Raw genomic sequence first — 20,629 nt, 5'->3', positions numbered from 1 at the left:
CAAATTATTTGCAGTGGGCTTATAAACCCATGAAGAGTAGGAGTTTAACAGCATCACATTACTGCTTATGTGCAAAATCAGATATCTTGCATTTTGTCTAGAACACACTGGAGAGCAGAGGATTAGCAGAAAGTAGGGTCCTTGTTTTTAAACAAAACATTTGCTGTAATGAGGTGCTTGATGCCGCACAGGATTGTAGGGTTGCAAAGATCTGGGTACAGTCTCCTGTATTTGACAGCGATTTCCCGCTGGCCGCCTGGCAGTGTGTGCACACAGCTTTCTTCACGTGGTTCCGAGTGGTTAGTGACAAACAACTGCAAAGTCATTCCTTCAGCCCCCATTAAAAAAGATTTACAGTGAAAGAATTCACAGCTTCATAATGAGACTGTTGTAAGCTGGTGCTTGATAAGTAAAAGGCTCAAACACAGTCCATTTACCCAAACCGAGCGTTTATTGTAAATAAGTTAAGTGCCAACAACTTATATTCTGTCTGATTTAATTGTATTCATAATTTATGGTGTAACTTGAAAGTGAGCCTTAATGGACATGCCTAATACTTTCTGAAATGAGGGAGCTCTGTCTCTTCCACCTTATCACGGAATTGCACTGCCATGGGCTGAACCTGGGATCTGCTTCAAGCCAGATCCTTCTCGAGCGTGAGTAGTCATGTATGTGTGGCCCTGTGGAAACAGTGTGATTGTGCTTGTTTAGCCTGTCCTTGTCTCCTGCATCTGCAGCCCTCAGCTGGACTCTGCAGGATTTTCTGGAGAAGATCTCACATCACCATCAGCTACAGCTATGCTGTTATTTAAACAAAAGTGGTGTTGAGATTAAAAAACCCACATTTTTTTCTGAATGCTATTTGGTGTCTTTCGTTTTGAAAAAGCCCCAGCCAACTGAACAAAATACTCCACATTTTGGAGTGCAGTCAATTTTTCTATTTATGAATTTGTCTTCTATTGTTACATGTGATCTTAAAGGTCTTTCCCAACCAAAATGATTCTCTGATTTTGTGTCTGTTCAGCTAGTCAAGTCTTTAATAGAAACCTCCTGATTATTAGCATGTGAACTAGTTTTAATTTCTGATCACGATTTGCAGTTTACACTGTTTTGAAGATGTGGCACACTGAGGCTTTAAAGCTTCCCGTTTTCTTTTCTTTCCTTTTTTTTTTTATTAACTTAGTGGTGGGGTTAAGTTTTTCAGGAAGGAAATTATAGATTTGTGTTACACTTTAGAATGCAGGATGGCATCTTTGCTGCAGAAATTCAGGTGTTTATGTGTAACTGAAAGCTGTCAAACTGAATTGACTTCTGCCTTTTCAGTTAGAGCTGCAGGATAAAAAAAGAACTGGCAAACCTCTCGTGGGCCGATTTCTGCCTTTTGAAGCATTTTTCTCAGTTTAGGTTCATTTTTCAAATTTGTTTAGAAGAAAGAGAAAGACAGTTAAAATGCCAAATCTGTGTATGTAAGGTCAGCTCTACTGCAGTGCAGAGAGAAATAAATAAATGGACTGTTTTCCCTTGACTGCCTTTGCTGGATAAAGGTCTCTCTCTAAAGAAAAAACAGAAGCAGATTAGGTTTTAGGAAATGTTTGTAGTTTGATTGCTTCCTGTGGTTACTGCCGGTTGTAGAAGCATGCTTTATTGTTAAATATACGGAATCTTTATCTAGATAATTTCCTCAAGACAGCCCATGCTTTGCTAATTGGGCCTCTTAGTTTCTGTGGCAGAGTAAGAGTCTCATCTTAGAAGTCTAGCTGAAGTTGCTTGTACTTCAATACTTTTAGGTGTGCATGGAAATAAGCATTTGTGGATTCTGCTCTTGTTATTGCCTAGATTTTTTTCTTTTTTTTTTCTTTTTTTTCCTTTTTTTTCCCTTTTTTTTTTTTCCCTCTGTGATGGAAAGGTCAGCTTAGCGAGTGGCCCATGTTGCAGTCTCTGCTAGGGAAAATGTTTTCTCCATAAAGTAATGAAGAATTTTCAGTAGTTCATGAATTTTCAAGTAGATATCCTGGTTTCTGAACTCCAAACCATAGAAATTTGCTTTGTCTTCGAGGAAGATTACTCTGCATGTGTGTCTGTGTTCTGTTTAAAACAAAACAAAAAAAATGGCCAACAAACAAAACCCAAAGCATAACAGCAACAACAACAACTTTATTTTCCACTTTCTTCATTTGATAAAAATCTCTCCACTGTAGAATGATTTCCTTTGGGTTTGACACCACCATTTGATCTCAGTTTTTAATAAATTTGGTGGGTTTCACTCTCAGAAGAAAACATGCTTGTGCTGTGAAGTATTCCCACTAGAAATCTGGGAAGTCTTAAAACCTCATGTTACTCAGGGCAAAGAACTGGCTTCTTTATTAATTCCCTGCTAGACAACCCCTGTACAGTAAATCTTTCCATAACACCATGCTGTTGAAATTAATCAACCTGATGTTTGGAAATTGTTCAAATTAGATAAAATTAAATAACACCTTGATGGGACTTAAAACTTGACCTGATGGAAAGAGATTTTAATCTATAAAGACAAGAATTTTATTGGTGCTTTTTCTTTCTGATTGATCTTCATTTTATACTTATTAGGACACACAAGCACTGCTCCCTTTTTAATGGCTGGAGAGGTGGGTGGCTGTAAGAGCTCTCTGCCTGTGATGCTTCTGTGCAAGCAGACTGTGCATAGAAGTTAAATGCCAATAGTATCACATCTATTACTTGAAAAAACGTGCTGGACAAAGTATTATTTGCAAATGAACAGAAGAAACAATGCAGAACTTTTTAATAACTGCTTTCTTCTCTTCCTTCTAGTTTGTCACTAGAAATCTGCAGCTTTTACTTGGGAGTCTTACAAATGAAAATGTTTTTCAGGGAGCTGTATGATTGCAGATTGATAATACTTTTAACTGTCTCTAAGTCTTTTTTTGCAAAAATTAATGCTTTATGCAGCAGAGTATCTTGGATTTTCACTTCTCCCGTGGATATGTATTTATCTTTCCTTCATTTTTAAAGAATTGATTACTTCCCAATGAAACAAAACTATAGATTAAAATGGACAAGGAGGAGAAAATGCGAATTTGGTCTCTTTTATACATATTTAATTTCTTCTTAATTTCTCTGCCCCTTGTAAGAGTCGTGGCAAAAAACACAAGTGTATTTACAGAGACTCTCTGTACGTTGCAGCTTTTCCGTGAAAGCAACAGTGAAGCTTAAATCTCATCTCTGCTTTGCTTTAAATGTGTATGTTATACAGAGGTACTGGTTGCTGCTAACCATTCTCTTCTGGGTAATGATGGGAACGGGTTTTTGGTTTTTTTTGTTAGATGGAATTCTTGCTGTGTACGGATGTCCTTTATAAAAGCATTTCTGTAGATCTTGGTTTATGCTCCCCTGACATTTTATGCAGATGCCATGTGGGGTCAAAGCTCTGCTGGAAGCATGAAAGAGCTGTTCATGAGTCAGTTACGTTAATCAAAATCAAGGAGAAAAAGCCTTTAGGATGATTTGTGATTACTGGTAATGCTTTGTGTGCATACTAGCATTGTGTTTGTCATTTAAGGAAACAAACTCTTTCCTTTTTAGCCCTCGGAAAACTCCTTGTTTTCTCTCTGTGCAAAGCAGTGCCGTGTGTCATGCAGCATGAGCTGTGCAGCATCACTCCCTGCAGTCTCTGTGAAGCTGGGAGAGGAGTGCATGTGAGTTCAGTGCCGGGGCACCTCAGCCCGCTCCGTGCGTGTGCACAGCGAGGGAGGATGACAGGGATTCTGGCTCATGGCTCGTTAGGGAAAGAGCTGAGGAGTTCCAGGATTTATGAGTAAGGCTGGCTTGTGCTGCAGTAGCACGGCATGTGAGACTATTATGGATGCTTGGTCTGCAGCTCTCTGAGTACTGCTCCAAGTTCTTCAACTGGAATGACAGTGAGTAGTGACTAACTTGTATTGCTCTTCTCTGAGGGCCCTGTAGCGAGCTGGAGGTGTTACATATGCATGTAGGAGCAAGCCATGTGTATGTCAGCATGTAAAGAGCATGTTGGCGTCGGCAGATGTTTTTTCTTTTGATTCCGACATACTGAAAGCGTATTTATTTTCAGATAACATTAGGAATCAGAAGTTTGAGGTAGTAGGTTTGTTGGAGATACGACATTTTAATGTGAAATAGAGAGCAAAGCAGTTGAAACTTCCTTGGAGCGAGATTGGCTTGGAAATAAGTTTGCTTACTGCTGCTTTTTATTTTATTTTTAAAATCAGTATTAAGATTCCAGGAACTATAGTGAGAGGCATGAGTATGGGTCAGTAATGACGGATGTGGTAACCTGCCCTTTGCTCTCTGTTTTTAAGGTACTAATAGCAGCTTATCATCAATTACCCTGGGTCACTGAGTTCAGAGATGTTTTTTCTTTAGCAGGGTTCCTGCAAGCTTGGGCAGCAGGAAGGGGCAGGAAAGTCATCATGGGCAGGAGTCGTGTGGGGTCCTTTGTGCTATCCATAAAGTGATATAATGTATGGCATCCGTTCTAGCATTTGAGATCCTGTTTGTACTCAGACTGTAAAGGATGAGTGCAGAGAATAGGTGCAATTTCTTTGCTGGAAAGGAGAGACTGTTGTATGACAAGGAAAGCATCCTGCAGGAGCATAAAAGACAGTGTGACATCCCTCTCATCAGTTTACTTCACCACTTTTTCTGTCTTGCCAAAATGTAATTTACACAACTGATATTACAGCCTCAGCATTTGGCCAATTATCTTAATCTTTTGCTAAGACATTAATAGCCCCATCAAAAGTGCTGTGACAGCCTGTATGTTCGATAGGACTGGAAGTTTGTTACATAGAGACTTACTTTCATTTTAACTAGTTAAATGGTGTATGGACAAATAGAATTCAAATTCTAACCTTTGATAGGAAAAGAGATTTTTGTCACCGATTCCAGAGGAACGGGATCACCCATGCTGTCTCTTCAGGAAAGCACCTAGAGATTTTTTTTCACTGAGGTTTTTTTAGCACTTAGTGTTAGAGCTTGGCTGCTTGAACTAGCGAAAAGCATCAATTTAACCCAGAATCAAGAAGTGAAGAGGGAGCAGTATCAATGTTATGCTGTAACCTTCTTTCATGTTACTTTAAGATGTGTTTGAAAACAAAGAACTGAAACACATCAAGTGGATATTGTACTGTGTAGCTCCTGCAAGTTAGAATGTCAAATTGAGAGCCACTCTGTGCTAGATAAGTCACTAACTGAGAATTGTGTATCTAAAATACGTTTTAAAGTAGATCTAGTGTCTCGAAATTCAAGACAAGGAGTATTTAAGTTCCTTAGCAGATACTGATATGACTGTATTTATTTCAGGGCAGGGTGATTCTTCTGAAGGGATGTATAGCTATTGGTTTGTAGATATTAGGTTTTGAAGCTACCGACAGTAGCTCAAAATATTTAATAGACTTCGTGAAGGACAACTGAAATGGTCTTTTTCTTCTTTTTCCCTTAAAGAAGTGTCTGGTCCAGGAATACAGTGATTTGTATCCAAAGTTCATAAATATACTCAGATTGGGGTTTTTTGTAGTTTTTATCTATGGAAATAGTTATATTTCATACTGAAGAACAAGATTTAGACGTGAACTTGCCAGTGGTATTGAGAGCCTTAGATGGCACATTTGGAAAACTGCTTTAGGCTGAGATTGTTCTCTGCACCAGTATTTTCTAGTTTTCCTAGGGACTAACAAGTTGTATGCAATCAGTTTAAAAATGTCTGTGACTGGAGGTAGACTGGCTTGTAGCAGGTGGTGGAAATGGCCGTGCAGTTCTGTAGGTTTTCTGTCTGTTCCCTCTTCCTTCTGGGAATGCGCTGTAGGGTTGTTCCCTGCAAATTGGCACGTTTCTCTGCTGCCTATAGTATTGAGTCCCTTTAAGTTCATGCCTCACCATTTATCTAATGCCATAGATAACTTGATCCTGTAACCACAAAAGTAGATTTACAATAAAACACAACAAAATTGAATCCAGACCACCCCCTGAGTTTTCCACTTATGTGGTTCCTCCTCATCCTTGATCTTTTTTCCAAAAGAGTTGTTCTCACACTCTTCATGGATGCAGTGGAAAGACAGCCATAGGTCTCTCTGGATCTCAGTGACCATCAGCTGCCAACACATGATTATAATTTTCAACAAAATCAATGCAAGAGTATCCTCCTTGTACAGTGAGAATACTGGCCGTGGTCTGAAAATGCACAGATATCCCAGGGTCCCTCGGGGACCAGCTTCTGCTGATTTCTCCATAAGTTCACCGTGTAGAGAAAAGCAGAAATGGCATTTATGTGTCAGGGTTTCATATGGCTGAATGTGGAGAAATGACCTGAAAGAAATAGGGACATTCATGGAACTGCAGAGAACTTCTGCAATGTTGAAAAAGTCTTATTAGGAAATCTTGTTCATCTTCCTGCTGGCTATGATTCTGTTCCTGAACTGTATTCTCTAGAGCTTTTAGTGTGGTTTTTAAATGAGTCAAGTGATGAGACTTTAGTATTTTCCTTGGAAAGAAAACAAAAGTTATTCCACAAGGACGAGTGGCAGATTTCCACTTACGATGAGTCTTCTAGGAGGTGTGTTAATTTACAAGTTCAATCAGACATGTATGACACAGTTCTTGTTCCTCTTATTGATGCTTTGTTGGTTTTTTTTTTTTTGGTGTTTTTTTCCATGTAGGTTTGATGATTCCAGTCTTTTGTGTGGTGGAGCAGTCAGACGCCTCTCTTGAATACGATAATCGAGAAGAGCATGCTGAGTTCGTTCTGGTTCGCAAAGATGTGCTCTTTAGCCAGCTGGTGGAGACAGCGCTCCTGGCTCTGGGGTATTCCCACAGTTCTGCAGCTCAGGCACAAGGTATTCAATAGTTTTTTTCCCACTTCTCTGCACTGCAGAAGACAGCACCTGAGGTTGTTTGATGTAAGGAAAAAGTAAGAAAATTGGTAGCAAATCTTGGAAGTGTTTATATCAATTGTGTTAATTGCTTAATCCTAAACTAGGTGTACAACAAGCCCTACATTTTTCGCCTGCCTAGAAAGCATTAACTAGATCTTGCTGACGTGTGAAATCTGGTGATAATGATCAGTCAGGATATTCATGACACATTTGTTCTGTACCACGAGGCAGGTTGCTGCTTCGAGAAGTCAGCACAGGAGGCAGAACCTTTAGGTGTACAGCTAGATGGTATCCAGTATTCCTCTTTTTATCAGGGCAGTTTTGAACAGGATATTGTTGTCCTTCATTTTTTAAACTATGCATTGTAGATAATAGTTACATATATATATGCATGCTGTGTTTATGGCACATAGTTGTAGGACTAAACGTGCAGGCTGACTTCTGTTTTCACTTACCTACTATATTGCTGCAAAACCCTTTGTAAAGCTCTATAGTCCCTTACACTCAGAGATGATTCTCTGTTAGCAGCAAAATCTTAAAATGAATAAAGCTTTCTTCTCTCTACCCAAAATACAAGCTTAAAAAAACCCAAACCTAAAATCGTAATCTTGAGGGAGATGGGCAGGAGGTGGTGGGTTGGGAAAAATCTTTCCAGAATGAACTTCAAATTTCAAGAGGCTTTTTTATACTGAACAGGTTATTTCAGTGATTATTCTTTTGGATGAGAAGCCTGTAAGTTTGTTTTATCTCCATATCACCAATAAAACCTGTGCGCATTTAAAGTACTTTAATAGCAATTTGCCTGGGGATTTGAATTTTTTCTGTTGATTTGAGTTGTTTTGTATAGTTAGGTATTTGAATGTGGGAACAGAAGGAGCAATGGTGGTGTTGAATCCAGGAGTTCCAGGCAGTGTTTAATCGCACGGGCTCCTTGTGCAAACTTCTTTCCAAGCAGAGTGATAACGATTCATTTCCTCTGTCAGACTCTGCTCTGTGAGAGAGGCTCAGGTTCTTTGTACAGGCAGAGTTTATGTACGTGTCTTTATTTACACAATATGGTAGTAAAAGCCCTGCAAGAAGGTATTTATTCTGGTTTTTAATATGAAATGCTTTGTGTCATCTTAGGGACTCTTTTTTCCTGAGTGTAAAGGGTCAGCATATCCCACTGTTTCCATCCTGGTGAGCCAGCTTTCTGTTTGACAGCACTATCCATCTCAGTTAACACAGTTGCTCAACATGTTGCGAGCTAACATGTGGAACATGCTGCATTAGGTGGCCAAGATTTGATTCTTGGCACTTCTGAAGGGGAATGGGCTTTGCAGAAAACCTGCTCCAAGGGGGCATGTCATCCAGTGCAGTGACCCACACTGTCTGAGCATCTCACTCGGGAGAACCTCGCTTTTGTGGCATCACTCTGTTGTGAGAATAGAGAGGAGGAGACAGATTGACTCATGAAGGAAATTAGTCACTGTGCAGGGAGGAAATGGCCACTGCATTTTTTAGCTTGAACAATGAGCATGTTCACATACTGATCTGTCGCTTGATGTGCTTTTCGAAGAACTCCCTAGAAAATAGAAGTTGAATCTCTAATAATTGCAATTAGTCTAAAAGAAAAGACTAAGGTATTTTCATCTTTAAGGCAGCAATTACATTCCTCTAGGTAACATCACATGATATAATATTTAGAATGACAGAAAATACGTTCAAGATCCATCAGCTAATAAATCTCTTGGTCAGGTTATTTACCTTTGCAGTGAAGGGCCAGTCCACCGATGTCTTTTAGACATCTTGAACAAATACTGCAGGCCATGTTGATCTTGAGATATGCATCTGAAGCATGCAGCAGGTTCTGTAGTATCTTGCCTCTGTGCTAGCTGTCTGTAAGCTGAGGGGTGAGGTACAGGCAGAGACAGCCAATAGATTTCGGAGACTGTTTTGTTGAATGTGAAAATTTATAGAATGTAGGGCCCTAATTTGTTAACTAGAGTTGACAGAAGCATGGTACTAAATTGCTATTATAAGGATTTATTTGGGAACATAATTTTCTGATATTAAAAAGGTGGGAAAAATAAAGCTATTTACTTTATTCATTATGGTTGTAGGACCTGTGGTTCTGTTCTAGTGCTCGGAATTGATTTCCATTAGCAGAACGTATTAATAAACGGTCACTTAGTTATTTTTTCTGATCACCTGAATTACAGGATCTACGTGAGAAGTTGAAGGTCCTCAGGTGCATGTTTCAAAATACTCTGAGCATCATGCTCTGCAAAACAGTAATGTGAGTAGGTGTCTCCATGTCCTCCAGGGACAAAGTAAAAGAGTTTGTCAAAGCTTTGGTATTGTAAAAGCTGTCTGAGCTGTTACTTAGCATGTAACAATTGTCACCTTTTGAGTTGGCAAAGTGTTTCATTTTGGCTCTGTCTTTTTTTGGATGACTCTGAGGGGAATGGCAATTTCACTTCATCCTGCGAGAAGCGTCTTGCCTTTGCCTGTTCTTTTTAGAGCAGGGTCTTCTGTGGCAGATAGAAGAGCCAGTTGGGAGGGAAAGAAGAGCTGTGGCAGCAGAGGGAATTGCTGTAGGATTTCACACTGCCTTTGCTGCGGTTCCCCATGGCAGCCCTGCAGAGCTGCCGAGGCTCGAGTTGGTGTGTGGCTTCCCAGCTGTACAGCAGCACAGCAGAGCCTGGCTGGCAGGAAGGAAACGTGGCACAGAGTGGTAGGTGGTATAAGCCCCCTGAGGGGGCCGTGTGCCCAGAGGGGCCCTGCTGTAGGGCTGCCAGCCTGGGCTGCAGCCTGGAGCTGCAGAGCTCCCCGAGGAGGTGATGCTGTGTCGGAACGTTTGAGCTGCAGCATGCACACACAGCAGTCACCTGGCCTGAGCCTCGTGTATTGGCTTGTGGTCACTGGGCTTATTAATGGATCATTTTTATTCCTGGTTGCTAGGAATGGATATGTCTTAGCACAGTGTTGAGACAAAAATGTATCAGGAGGTATACATGAAGGTAGCCCCATGTCTCTCTGGAAGAAGCTCTTTATTCCCACGCAGTTTGGGCAGGACACGTTTATTCCACAAACAGCTGGTTGTGATTTTTTGTTGATGGTGGTGGGAGCAGAGACTTTTCCAGAGACTGCTGCCCTCATGAAACTTCCCTTTTCTGACAGGAGCTGTGAAATATCTTCTGGAACAGCATGGGAATTTGTTAACAGCTTGGCACTGGGGTGTGAAAGTTGGTGGTGTAAATGGCAACAAAGGTTTAATAAACATTTATGTATTTTTCTTTCATCACTTGAGTCTACACCTGACAGTAGGGAACCTGCTACATGTGCCTTTTAGAGAGGAAAAGAGTCATGCTTTAAAGGGACACCTGTTCCTATATGTAGTTTAATAAAATTTACTGCCCTGATGAAAATTTTTTCTTGTGGGTAAGGTATTCTAACAGAGCTGTGCAAGGGAAGGGAACTGGTAAGAGGTACATAGAATATACAGTGCTGAGTGCTGGGACCAAAGTAGTATGAAAGTAGCTGCAATCTGGTGTACCCTGTGTGCAGTCCTGTGGCTTTGGGACCTGCTGTGAAAACTGATTCCCTCCTCAGTGTGGGGTGGAAGAAGAGCAGTGTTAGTTTTATACTTTTACTATCTACTTTCTTAGAATCCATGAAAAAGGAAATAGTGTGATTTCCTGTGGATATACATTTTTTTCTTTTGACCAGTTCCTTGTTAGCTGCTGTGAGTGTGTACATAAAACTGATGTGCATTGTCTGCAGAAGTTAGCAGAGCTGAATGGGTCATTGAAATGGAGTTTGCCTTCTGTTCTCAGGTACTCGAGCTCGGTGTGTTGGCAGGGCAGTGTGGAGTGCCTGCTCTGACTGCTCTCTAGGAGCAGCTTTAGCCAAGCACTGACAGGATGGTTGCTTGGGTTAGTTGCTGTGTGTGACCATGACAGGGAAAAGGGTGTACAGAAGAGTGAAATGGTGCTCAGATGCCAAGCTGAACAGGAGGAGGAGTGAGAAAACAGTGGAGGGAAGTTAACACAGACTGAGAGATCCTTCCCATCCCTGTCACCATTGAGATTGTCACGCTCTGGCTCTTAAGAAATGCTTTTCCTTGAGCAGGGCCATTGCAAGAGGCAGTGCCTTGCATTTATGCCTCAGAGGCGTTTCTTCTAATGCTGTCTATAGACTAGAGAGGGGGGAAGACTCGTGCTTGCAAAGAGCTGTGGGGGGGCTCAGAGTGGAAGGCTGGAAGGAGAGGTTCGCAGTGGTCAATGGGGAAGGCATAGTACGAGAACAAGAAAGGAACAAGGTTTTAAGTATCTTGCCTTGCCGTGTGGAGTTGCAGTAGCTGGACACGGAGTGATGCTGTGTGGGGATTGAGTGAGCAGAAGTCAGACAGCTCAGCCCTGTCAGCCTTGCATCACTGGAGTGGGAAAGAGGAGAATTGTATTGGGCTGATCAGTGCCTGGCAAGAGTAGCTGACACCCAGAGGTACCTCAGGACCTAGTCCAGTCCTACTCCAGCTGCCTTGACTGTGAAGCTCTGCTATTGCTGCAGCCATAGGACAGCTTGGCTTTGGTGCTTCTACCGAGAGCTGTGTTCTGGAGCACTGATGGAGCTGTCTTTGCAGTAGCTGCAGTAAGAGAGAAAGGTGACTCTCCTGACTGTGTAGGAAGGAAGCCAAGAAACAGACATGTTAAGAACTCTCCTCTGGATTGATAGTGCACACGGCTGGGGTGGGAGATAACCCAGACTGCAAGTGTGTTCATTTTCTTGAAGGGTTTAAAAGCGTGAGCTCAGCCCTGCTCTTTGCTGTTAATTGGAGGCCCCTCACACTTGTGGCCTGTGTTTTAGAATTGCTTCAAAGCACAGGCCTGTGTGATTATGGTGCTGTTCAGCGACTCAGTCCAAGCCCCAGGCTGCTGTGTGTAAGAATGTGGCAGCCAGAGTGCTGTGCTCCTTCACTCAGACTAGCCTTTGTGAGAGCAGCATGACCATCTTGCCCCTTATGGGATTATAACCATGTGTACAAATATTTGAGGGGTGTAAATAGCAATGAGAGAACGGATTTGCCTAAGCTGGTACAAGAGGGTAGGGCTCTGAGGAAATTGAAAGGACCTGAGCAGATGATTAGTAGGGAAAGATCCTGTGAAATATTCCCATCTGTCTCCAGAATCACAATAGCTTCCAACTGAATGTCAGGTAAAGGGAGAACATACCAGCTGGGGGCTGCATTGAACACACACGCACAAGATGGTTTTATATTTCTGTATCAAGAAAGGTACAGTAAAAGTGTGTTGAAACCCTGCTGAACTGTGCTTGATGTGTACAGCCAAGTTTGCTGTAGCTAGGAAGACCAGATATGCTATTTTCTACACAAGTGCAAGGTAAAATGAGAGGAAAGCTGAGTTCAGGTTTCTCATGGGAGTAATGTGCAATAAATTACAAGACTGCTATAATCTGGGATCTTCTGACCCCTCAGACCACTGTCACTTGTGTCTGAGTCATGGCTCCCTATTCATCTGATCGAAGATCTTCTAGTGAGAAGAGTTTAATAAATAGGAGAGACATTGGTGATATAATACCTTGAATAACAAGAGATACGATAATTAACCAGCTAAATATTGGGTCACTTCCTGACTGTCACTCCTTAGTGCTGCATTTTACTTTTTCATTGTAATAGAGACAGTGTGTTCGTTTCACTTAACTGAGTTGTCAATCCATGAAAAGCCGCTGTATTTCTCTGAGCTCAAACTCTTTTGACACGGACTATTTTCACCCTGCTGAACCAATAAGATTTAAAACAAAACACCCCAAAACAAATGAAAGAGACCCACCCAGCCCTCTTCACATCTCTTTTCATCAGTTCAGTTTTACACCATCTCTAATTAATAGCTCCTTACCTTTAGTAATCCCCTTTGTCCCCCAGTGCCTATACTGGGGATATTTATAGTGGGTAAACTCTTCCTTGTCTCCAGTTTTGCAGGTGGCATAATAAAAGGCCCAAATCAAATCATTTAACGGTAGTATATGTGAGGGATCCAGCTAGTACTGACATCTTGCAATAAACTCTGCCATGCAATTCCATGACAATTTGAGATTGCTAAGCAGGCTGGATTTCTTGATACTCAGCCATCCAGATCAAAGTTTTCCTTGTGAAAGCTGCTCCTTCTTGAACTGTTCATTGCTTGAGTTGTACTCTTTGTCTTTCTCCCTGATGTTTGAAGAAAGAGGGCTAAGAGCTTCTCAAATATTTATTTCTCTCCCTATATACATCATTTACCAGCAAATCACTGTTTTGTCTACCCTGCAAAACTTCATGACAACTGTAAGTGAAATTCAATTAGCTGGAACTATGAGAGAAAGTCACATTTTAATGAGAATATTGAAAACCTCTTCGTTCTTTGTGGGTTTTGATAGGCATTTCTGTGCATAATGGACACAGGGTTGAAAGACACTGTTGTTAAAGGTTCAGCATCTCATGCCATTTCAATTAAAGCCCTAGAATTCTCTTTAAGAACTCAGAACTCTTAAGAAATCAGATGTAAAAAATAAAAGAAGCAACAAAGATTGAGGCTTCTTGTATTTGTAGGCTTTGCTACAATTAGCGTTGCATTTTTTATGGAAAATGTGACATATAAAGAAATGTTAGAATGTCATATTTTTAGATACATAAATGGAATATATTTTAGGTTTTACTTTGGTTTATATATATAAGCACGTATGATATATTTATATTTTAGTATACACACATTTTATACATATACATGCATGCAAATATATATTTATATAAAAGTATAATATATACGTGGAAGCAAAAGCTCAGACTTAAATTAATCAATTAATCTCAGATTACTTGTCATCCTTATTCTCCATTTGTGCTGTTATTTAAAATAACCTCATTATCCCAACAGCATGAACTCCAGTGAGAATACTCGAGTTTTTGATAAGCTCTCTTTGAAAGTTCTTAACTTCTGACTAGTGGTCAGGAAGTGTCTGTCTTTCCTTTTCTCCCCTATCACCCCCCCAAACTCGTGTACAAAAGCGTGTGGTATTGACATTCTGATCTCAATATATTATTTACAGGATTCTTGTGATGGAACAAAACCTTCTACAAATAATAATCTATTTTTCTAGATGGCAAACATCTGGGTAGTATAAGTAAATGGGTAATTTATTAGTGTTTGAACAGCTTAAAGGAGGGTAAGTAAAGGTAGTCCTGAACAGCTCAGCACTTCTGACGCTGCTTTCCGTCTCATTTGCCGTCTGTGACTGAGCACAGCAGGCTCGTAAGCAGGAGAGGGACAGGGGGAAAGGAGGGGCAGAGTGGACACAAAGGGCTTTGGTTGTTCCCTTTCATCCTTCTCTCTGTGACACCCCACACACCTGCAAAGGGACTTTGGTGTCGAGTGCTTTGGAGCACATCATGTTTTGGTGACAGCTCCGCGGGCTCCAGTGAACCTGTTGCAGTGGTGTGTCGGAAGAAATCATTAAACCTTTTTTTCTTGTCTCTTTTTAAATTTCTGAGCGATATTGCTCAGGCTGTAACAGTGAATCAGTGCTTTAGTTTGATGAGGGCCACTTTCTTTAATGCTTTCCATTCACTTTGTTGCAGGCTGTGTGCAAAATGGTAGCACTGCAGGGCAGAAGTTTCTTGAAGCTTTGTACTCTTCAGGGAGAGATTTGCCTGTGTTCGGCCAGTGTTTTAAACCAGTGAAGAAATGCTGGAGAAATGGAGCCACGGGTTTGTTTGTCACAGCAACCATTACGGTAGTTTGGGGTGAAATAAAAATCAAGTTCACTCTGAAAGGCCTGTATATGCTCGATTGAAAACTTAGCCCAGTGTATAATAAATTCAGATTTTTCTGTCTCCCTTACCAATCTCTCAGCTAAACCCTCAAGTCCGAGAAACACTAGTGGTTTTGAGTAAAACTGAGAAATAGTCTTTATTAATTTTAATTAAAAATAAAATTTTATTGTCTCGGTTTTTTTCTCTTCTTCATGAATCTGATAATGAAGCAGTGCTCTACTTAAAAGTGGAAATAAATTAGGTTAGGCTAGGTCTTCCTCTGTCCAGAGAAGGAAAATGAGGTGCAGTTAACAGCCTGTTAGCTAACAAGCTAAATATTTAAACATGCAGTAGGATGAGCAGAGCAAAGCTTGGTGCTGGTTAACATGTTAGGGTAGCTTTTTTTTTTCTTTCCTTCCCTTTTTAAAAATGTTTCATTTTTTAGATTTTTTGAAAATATCTGCTGAAATTTTTCTCCATTCCCCTGTCTAGATAAGGGAAGCAGCATTTTAACCCCAGTAGTGTGAAGGGCTTGTTTTTTTTGTTCCAGCTGCAGATTGTCCTGCCCCATCTGCCTTCCCCACGGGCGCACAAAGCCGAGCCCATCCCCAGCCGCTTCTTTCTTTAACCTAAGGGAGGTAGGGACATCCCTCACATCGGCTTCTGCTTATTTAGAAGTAAACCCCACCTTTCAGAATCCCTGGTTTGCCTTGCATGTATTTTCCCTGTGCAGCATTTATAATGGCTGTGCTGCTGGAGAGAAAGCAGAGCTCTTTCTGCCGGCTGGTCTGTCTGAAGTCCATTTATCATCAGTGCCCGCTCTGGATCTTGCTGCTCGTGTTTGGGGAAATTGGTTTGAGCCTGTGGAGAGCAAAGGTGCTTGGCTCCAGGGCCTCTGGCAAGCTTATGGTGTAAAGCAATACTTCTCAGTTCCCTTTAACCATGTAGACAAACTAAGCATGAAAACAATTTTGTTTTTAAACTGAAAGCATAACAAAGTAGGCGTAGAAAATCTGAGGAGGCTAAACAGAAAGTGTTTCCTAGTTTAAAAAAGCAGAAGAGAGGCCAACACACTGACCCCCTGTTCCATGTCTTCCATCTCTTTGGAGAGATCCTCCTGGCAGTAACAGCAAAGGATCAGTTCAGACGGTTTCTCACCGCTGTACGTGAGCATTGTAGAAAGGACCTGGCTTTAATCCTCCTGGTCCTTACTGGAATATAAATGAAGCTGTCAGTCAGCAACTGGATTTTATGTTTGGGTCTTTTCATACGGGTTGAATTTTACAAGGGCAATCTGCCCTGCTGTATTGTTTGTCATCGGGGGTCTGCAGCAGATTAAATGGCTACATTTAATGGAATGGAATGGGAAAGGATGAGCAAAAAGACAATGCTATTAGTGACCTCCTTTTGCCTCCTATCCTGCTTACTGGAAACCCACTCAGTGAGTACAGATGAAGGTTCAAATTCAAGCTCTGTCTGAGAGAAGTGGGTGCATGTACCCTCCTCCCATCTGCTGAGCCACCTGATTATTCAGGGTGTGTGTCTCTTCCTTGCTTTATTGGTGGCAGGCTTGTGTAGAATTGCTAGTACTGTCTGTCTTTTGGCCAGTAAATACCTTTGATTTATCCAGACAGTTTAAAAGAATACATGTTTATACAGGTATGATTAAAAGAAGGAATTGCATGAGGTTGGATGAGATGAGATTGGGGCATTTTTTACTGTGTATTTATGGGCAATTTTACTTTCAACCTTATTCCAAATGAAAAATAATGCTTCTAGAATGAAGTGACTGTCAGTAAAGCTAGAATAGCCCTGGGATCTGGGGTCTGTATTTATTCTGTTTTTACTTTCTATAGTGTTTTGTATATGCAGCACCTTTGTCTTCACCTGGCTGTTTCCAAGTTACCAACAAAGAGTTAAATTCAAAGAAGTAAGCTAGGAGGAGGATGCATGTGCCAGTCAGGATTCGCAGCTAAATTGCTTTCATACTGTGTTTTTATAATATTTGCTGCTTAGCCACATTTTGGCCTTTTTCCTTTTTCTAACAAAAATCATTATGTGGCGTAGCTAGTAGATAATTCCTACTTTTACAGAGACGACACCATGCTAAAAATGTCCCTTGGCATAGGGATTGTTAACTGATGGCAATTTGTCTGCATTTCTGAGTGCGTTTTTCTTCAGTACCAGCTATAGAATCTATGAAATAGTCTGTGGGGGGGAAAAGTGTTTATCTTGTGTTGAAACTGAGGATGGACCAAATGCTTGAGGAAAAAATTCTATCAAATAATGAGCTATAGATAATATTGTATTTTTTCAAGATCCTGGAAGGAGATGGTTAGGCAGTATTATGTGGCAGTCAGCATGAGAAAATTGGCATTTCGTGAAATGCTACCATAGAATGTGCTTCAAACGTCACTATTTATATATCCATGTATATAGATAACATCAATTACGTATTTTTAAATGCTGGTGATGGGTCTAAAAGCTACATGCATTACAAACATAAAACTTTTCCTTTTCTGTGGCATAACTGTGGAGAACAAGTCCTACTTTTCTCAGTCTGAAAGCTGTATTTGTTTGAATAATAAAATAAAGAGTGGTATTTTGTTACTAATATTAATAGAGATTTATTAATATCTTATTGTGGCACTTTCAAATAAGGGACTACACCTGTTAGGGTTCTTTTTGGGGGGTGGGGTTGTTTACTTTTTTGATATAGCTATTAAAAGAGCATAGCAACACCATGTATTTGCAGTTTCTGATCACAAAAAATCCTCCCTACCATGAATGTGTATATGAAATTGAGAACCTAATTAAAAGATTAACAGCATGTACAGTAATTTACCCAAAAGGCATGTGTTAATTTGTTAAAACACTAAAGATCTTTATGCTTTCTTTTTTGATGCTATCAAAATATTTTCTGTGGAATTGGTTGAACCTGGTCTCTTCATTATAAATTCCTCTGCAGAGTAAGGCAACTTAATTTCATATCTAATTGCATAAGGAATTATAAATTATCTTTTCTAAGAGACCTATGACACTAAAACACAGAATGAACAAATAAAATGGATTTGTTCTAGTATAAATGAAGATATACGGCAGTATTTTTATTACAGACACCATTTGTTTGGGCTGAGTGTATGAATATTTTACAATAAGATGCAAAGTGCTATTTGTCGAGCAGTCATTCTAGCAATGCATCTTAAGGTGTTTTGCAACTAATTGCCATGAAACGAAGAAACCCAAATCAACAAAACCCAGGCCCACCCATAAAATAAAACTCCATGCAGAATGAGATAAATCTGTTCCAAGGGAAATACATTTTATGTGCCTTTATAGAAGTGGGATCTGCTTCTTGGCTGAAACATCCAACTTTTCTTTTGTTCACAAAGACCTGTTGATTCCAAAAGTGTGCTTTAGCTCAGCAAAAAGGTGACTTGCTGCATGTAAAGTGATTTCCAGCTAGGTAAGAGGTGATGCAGTGTAGACTGGAGCACACAGGTGAAGGATTTCATGTCTGGTTTCTCTTGAGGATGATGTACAGAACAGTTTACTGGATGTGGGGCATTTCCCTCATGCACAGGGAAATGTAGGTCCTGCCCTGGCTCTATTGGTGTCACACACAATTAGGATGTCCCTCCCTCTTGGGGACTTTGGTGGAATCCTGAGCAACTCTGCCTTCCTGCCTTGAAAACACAGTAGGTTGTCTTTTGGAAACAACAGGGTGTGAAACAGTACCAAGTGACAAAGTAATCTGAGAATCGAATATTAACCTTATGGCCAGAATTCAGTAGAAGCTGGCATTTATTAAAGATTCATCTTTTGTAACTTCTTATAGGATTGTATTCTGGCATTGAAAGTTTAAAATATTTTACAGTACATTTACCATTTTGTGCTGCACTGTGTCAGTGTCGTTGCCAAGGCTGTTTTAACGTTGCCGAACGTCTGTTTAACCAGCTTAGATTAAATCCTATTACATTATTTAGTGCAAGGAACAAATTAATATTATACTGACATTTGGAGGGTTGAATTAATAAATTTATCACAAGGATTAGTTTGGAATTGCATATGAGAGACATTCTTTTATTTATTTTTCCAGAAGTACATCTATTATGAAGTTTACTAATACAAAGCTGCTTCTGTTAAGCTGATTGTTATTCCTAGATACTAAAAGATCAATGCCATATTGTTTAAATCCCAGTGTTTGTGAGCTTTTCTAGAAGGGCACCAAAAGGATAATGTGTCACTTCATAAAAGTGAGTAGGAAAGAAATGTAATAATTTTAGCTAGAGAAGGACTGTGGTTTGGATTGAGCGGTATGAGACAAAAAATTCAGCATTTATGGTGAAATGTAGATTACCCTTTTAAAAAAATTGTTCCTAATAATCCAAATTAATTTCAATAACAAGGTTAAGGGACATTTTTGTAATCATACAAACATGAGATTTTTCTATTCCCCTTAGCTTTCTCTAGTTCTGTATTAAACTTTATTTTGCAAGAACTTCTTACGCTTCACAGTTTTGAGTGTGTGTCAGTACAGGGAGAGAGAGAGCAAAAAGGAAGAGAGACAAGTTTTTCTACACTGTATGTAACAGCAATGTCATGACTTTGTGGGGGACAGCAGTGTGATTTTTGGTAGTGTAGTAAGCACCAGCACCAGGCTGTTGAGGTCCAGCAAACCCCTGTCCCACTCTTCTCCTTGCTGTCCAAAAATTGGGATGCAGTTGCAGGTACAGCCGTAGCACTGGCATGGCACTGTGATGCCCCAGGGTTGCAGCGTCAGTTTCGTGGAAGGAGGGGCTACAGAACTAAATTGCCACCATACATCTTCAAGGCTTCTCCTGAATCCTTATCTTTTTTTATCTGGGTCTCTTGTGCACAAATTCACATTTTGCATATAAATGTGAAGGAGATGAAGAAATCTTAGCTGCAGATGGGGGGAAAAAAACCCCAACTCTTCAGTGTCTTCATATTTTAAAAAAATCCAGATTTAGAAGGAGATAAATTTATGTAGCCTTTGCACCATAATAATATGGCAAGACCTGACACAAAGCCATAAGGCTTTTTTCACAGATTCAGTTGTCTGGAAGTTGTGCAATGCTGTTTAAATAGAATGTCTTTTAATAGAGCACAAGAAATTAAAAAAATACATTAAAAAAAGTCATGTTTTCACCAAGGATTACATGATGGCAGTGTTAACTCCAGTGCAATTAATAGACAGCGTGTACTTTGTTTTCCTTTGAGTGCTTAGCATTTTCTCTAGATTTTATCTGGTCACATACCCAGGAACTGGGTATGGATGCAAGCTGCTGTTAATTGAACTGTATTTAGAACTAATAAAACCATTGTAAGTGCAGTGTGGCAAGATGTGTGTCTAAATGTGCGTTTGCAGCAATGTAGCCGTGGCATTCGTATTTTGTAGTAGGTAGGCAGCCCCTTGTCCACGTATTTTTAGATCCAAAACCTAATAGGTTTATGACAAAGTAACTTACATTGACATAGCATTTATCTTTTACAAAACCTGCAGTTATTTTCCCAGAACAGTTGAGAGGTGCAGTTTGTCACTTAACAGGGAGAAAGATGGAATACGTTCTAATTTTGTCAGGCCTGGGGTCGTAGCAATTTCTGTATATAAAGGAAGGCTGGTCCTGGTTTCCCCTATATCATCCACCTACTGAATGTCTTCTTACATGCATCTAGTTGTGTGATGTAGTATTTGGGGGAAGAAGATGCTGTTTTATACGAGGAGTGATCAGTTCAAGTCTGGAAACAAAATAAATCCCTTATTTCTGTGCTTGATGGATTGTCTTTTATATAACATGTTTTATAGCAAAAGGGCTATGTTTGTACAGAAGGAGGTGCCAGAACGCTAATAGAAGTATAGTAGCTCATCTGATGGGTGGGACAGATTTCTGCGTGCTGTTAGGAAAAAAAAAAAAAT

At 40.2% G+C, this 20,629-nt stretch overlaps 1 protein-coding gene across 1 annotated transcript in view; it reads left to right on the top strand.

The window, feature by feature from the left end:
• SATB2 (SATB homeobox 2) overlaps positions 1-20,629 on the top strand; it is a 129,307-nt gene that overhangs the window by 13,477 nt on the left and 95,201 nt on the right. The window contains exon 3 of the mRNA XM_014879499.2: positions 6,690-6,866. Within this exon, the coding sequence (XP_014734985.1) occupies positions 6,690-6,866 (177 nt within the window). The remainder of the gene's footprint in view (positions 1-6,689; positions 6,867-20,629) is intronic.

This window comes from Sturnus vulgaris, chromosome 7, assembly GCF_052056855.1.
Source record: "Sturnus vulgaris isolate bStuVul1 chromosome 7, bStuVul1.hap1, whole genome shotgun sequence".
Classification (NCBI taxonomy): domain Eukaryota; kingdom Metazoa; phylum Chordata; class Aves; order Passeriformes; family Sturnidae; genus Sturnus; species Sturnus vulgaris.
The sequence above is the reverse complement of the archived record's forward strand: the minus strand, read 5'-3'. Positions and strand labels throughout refer to the sequence as shown.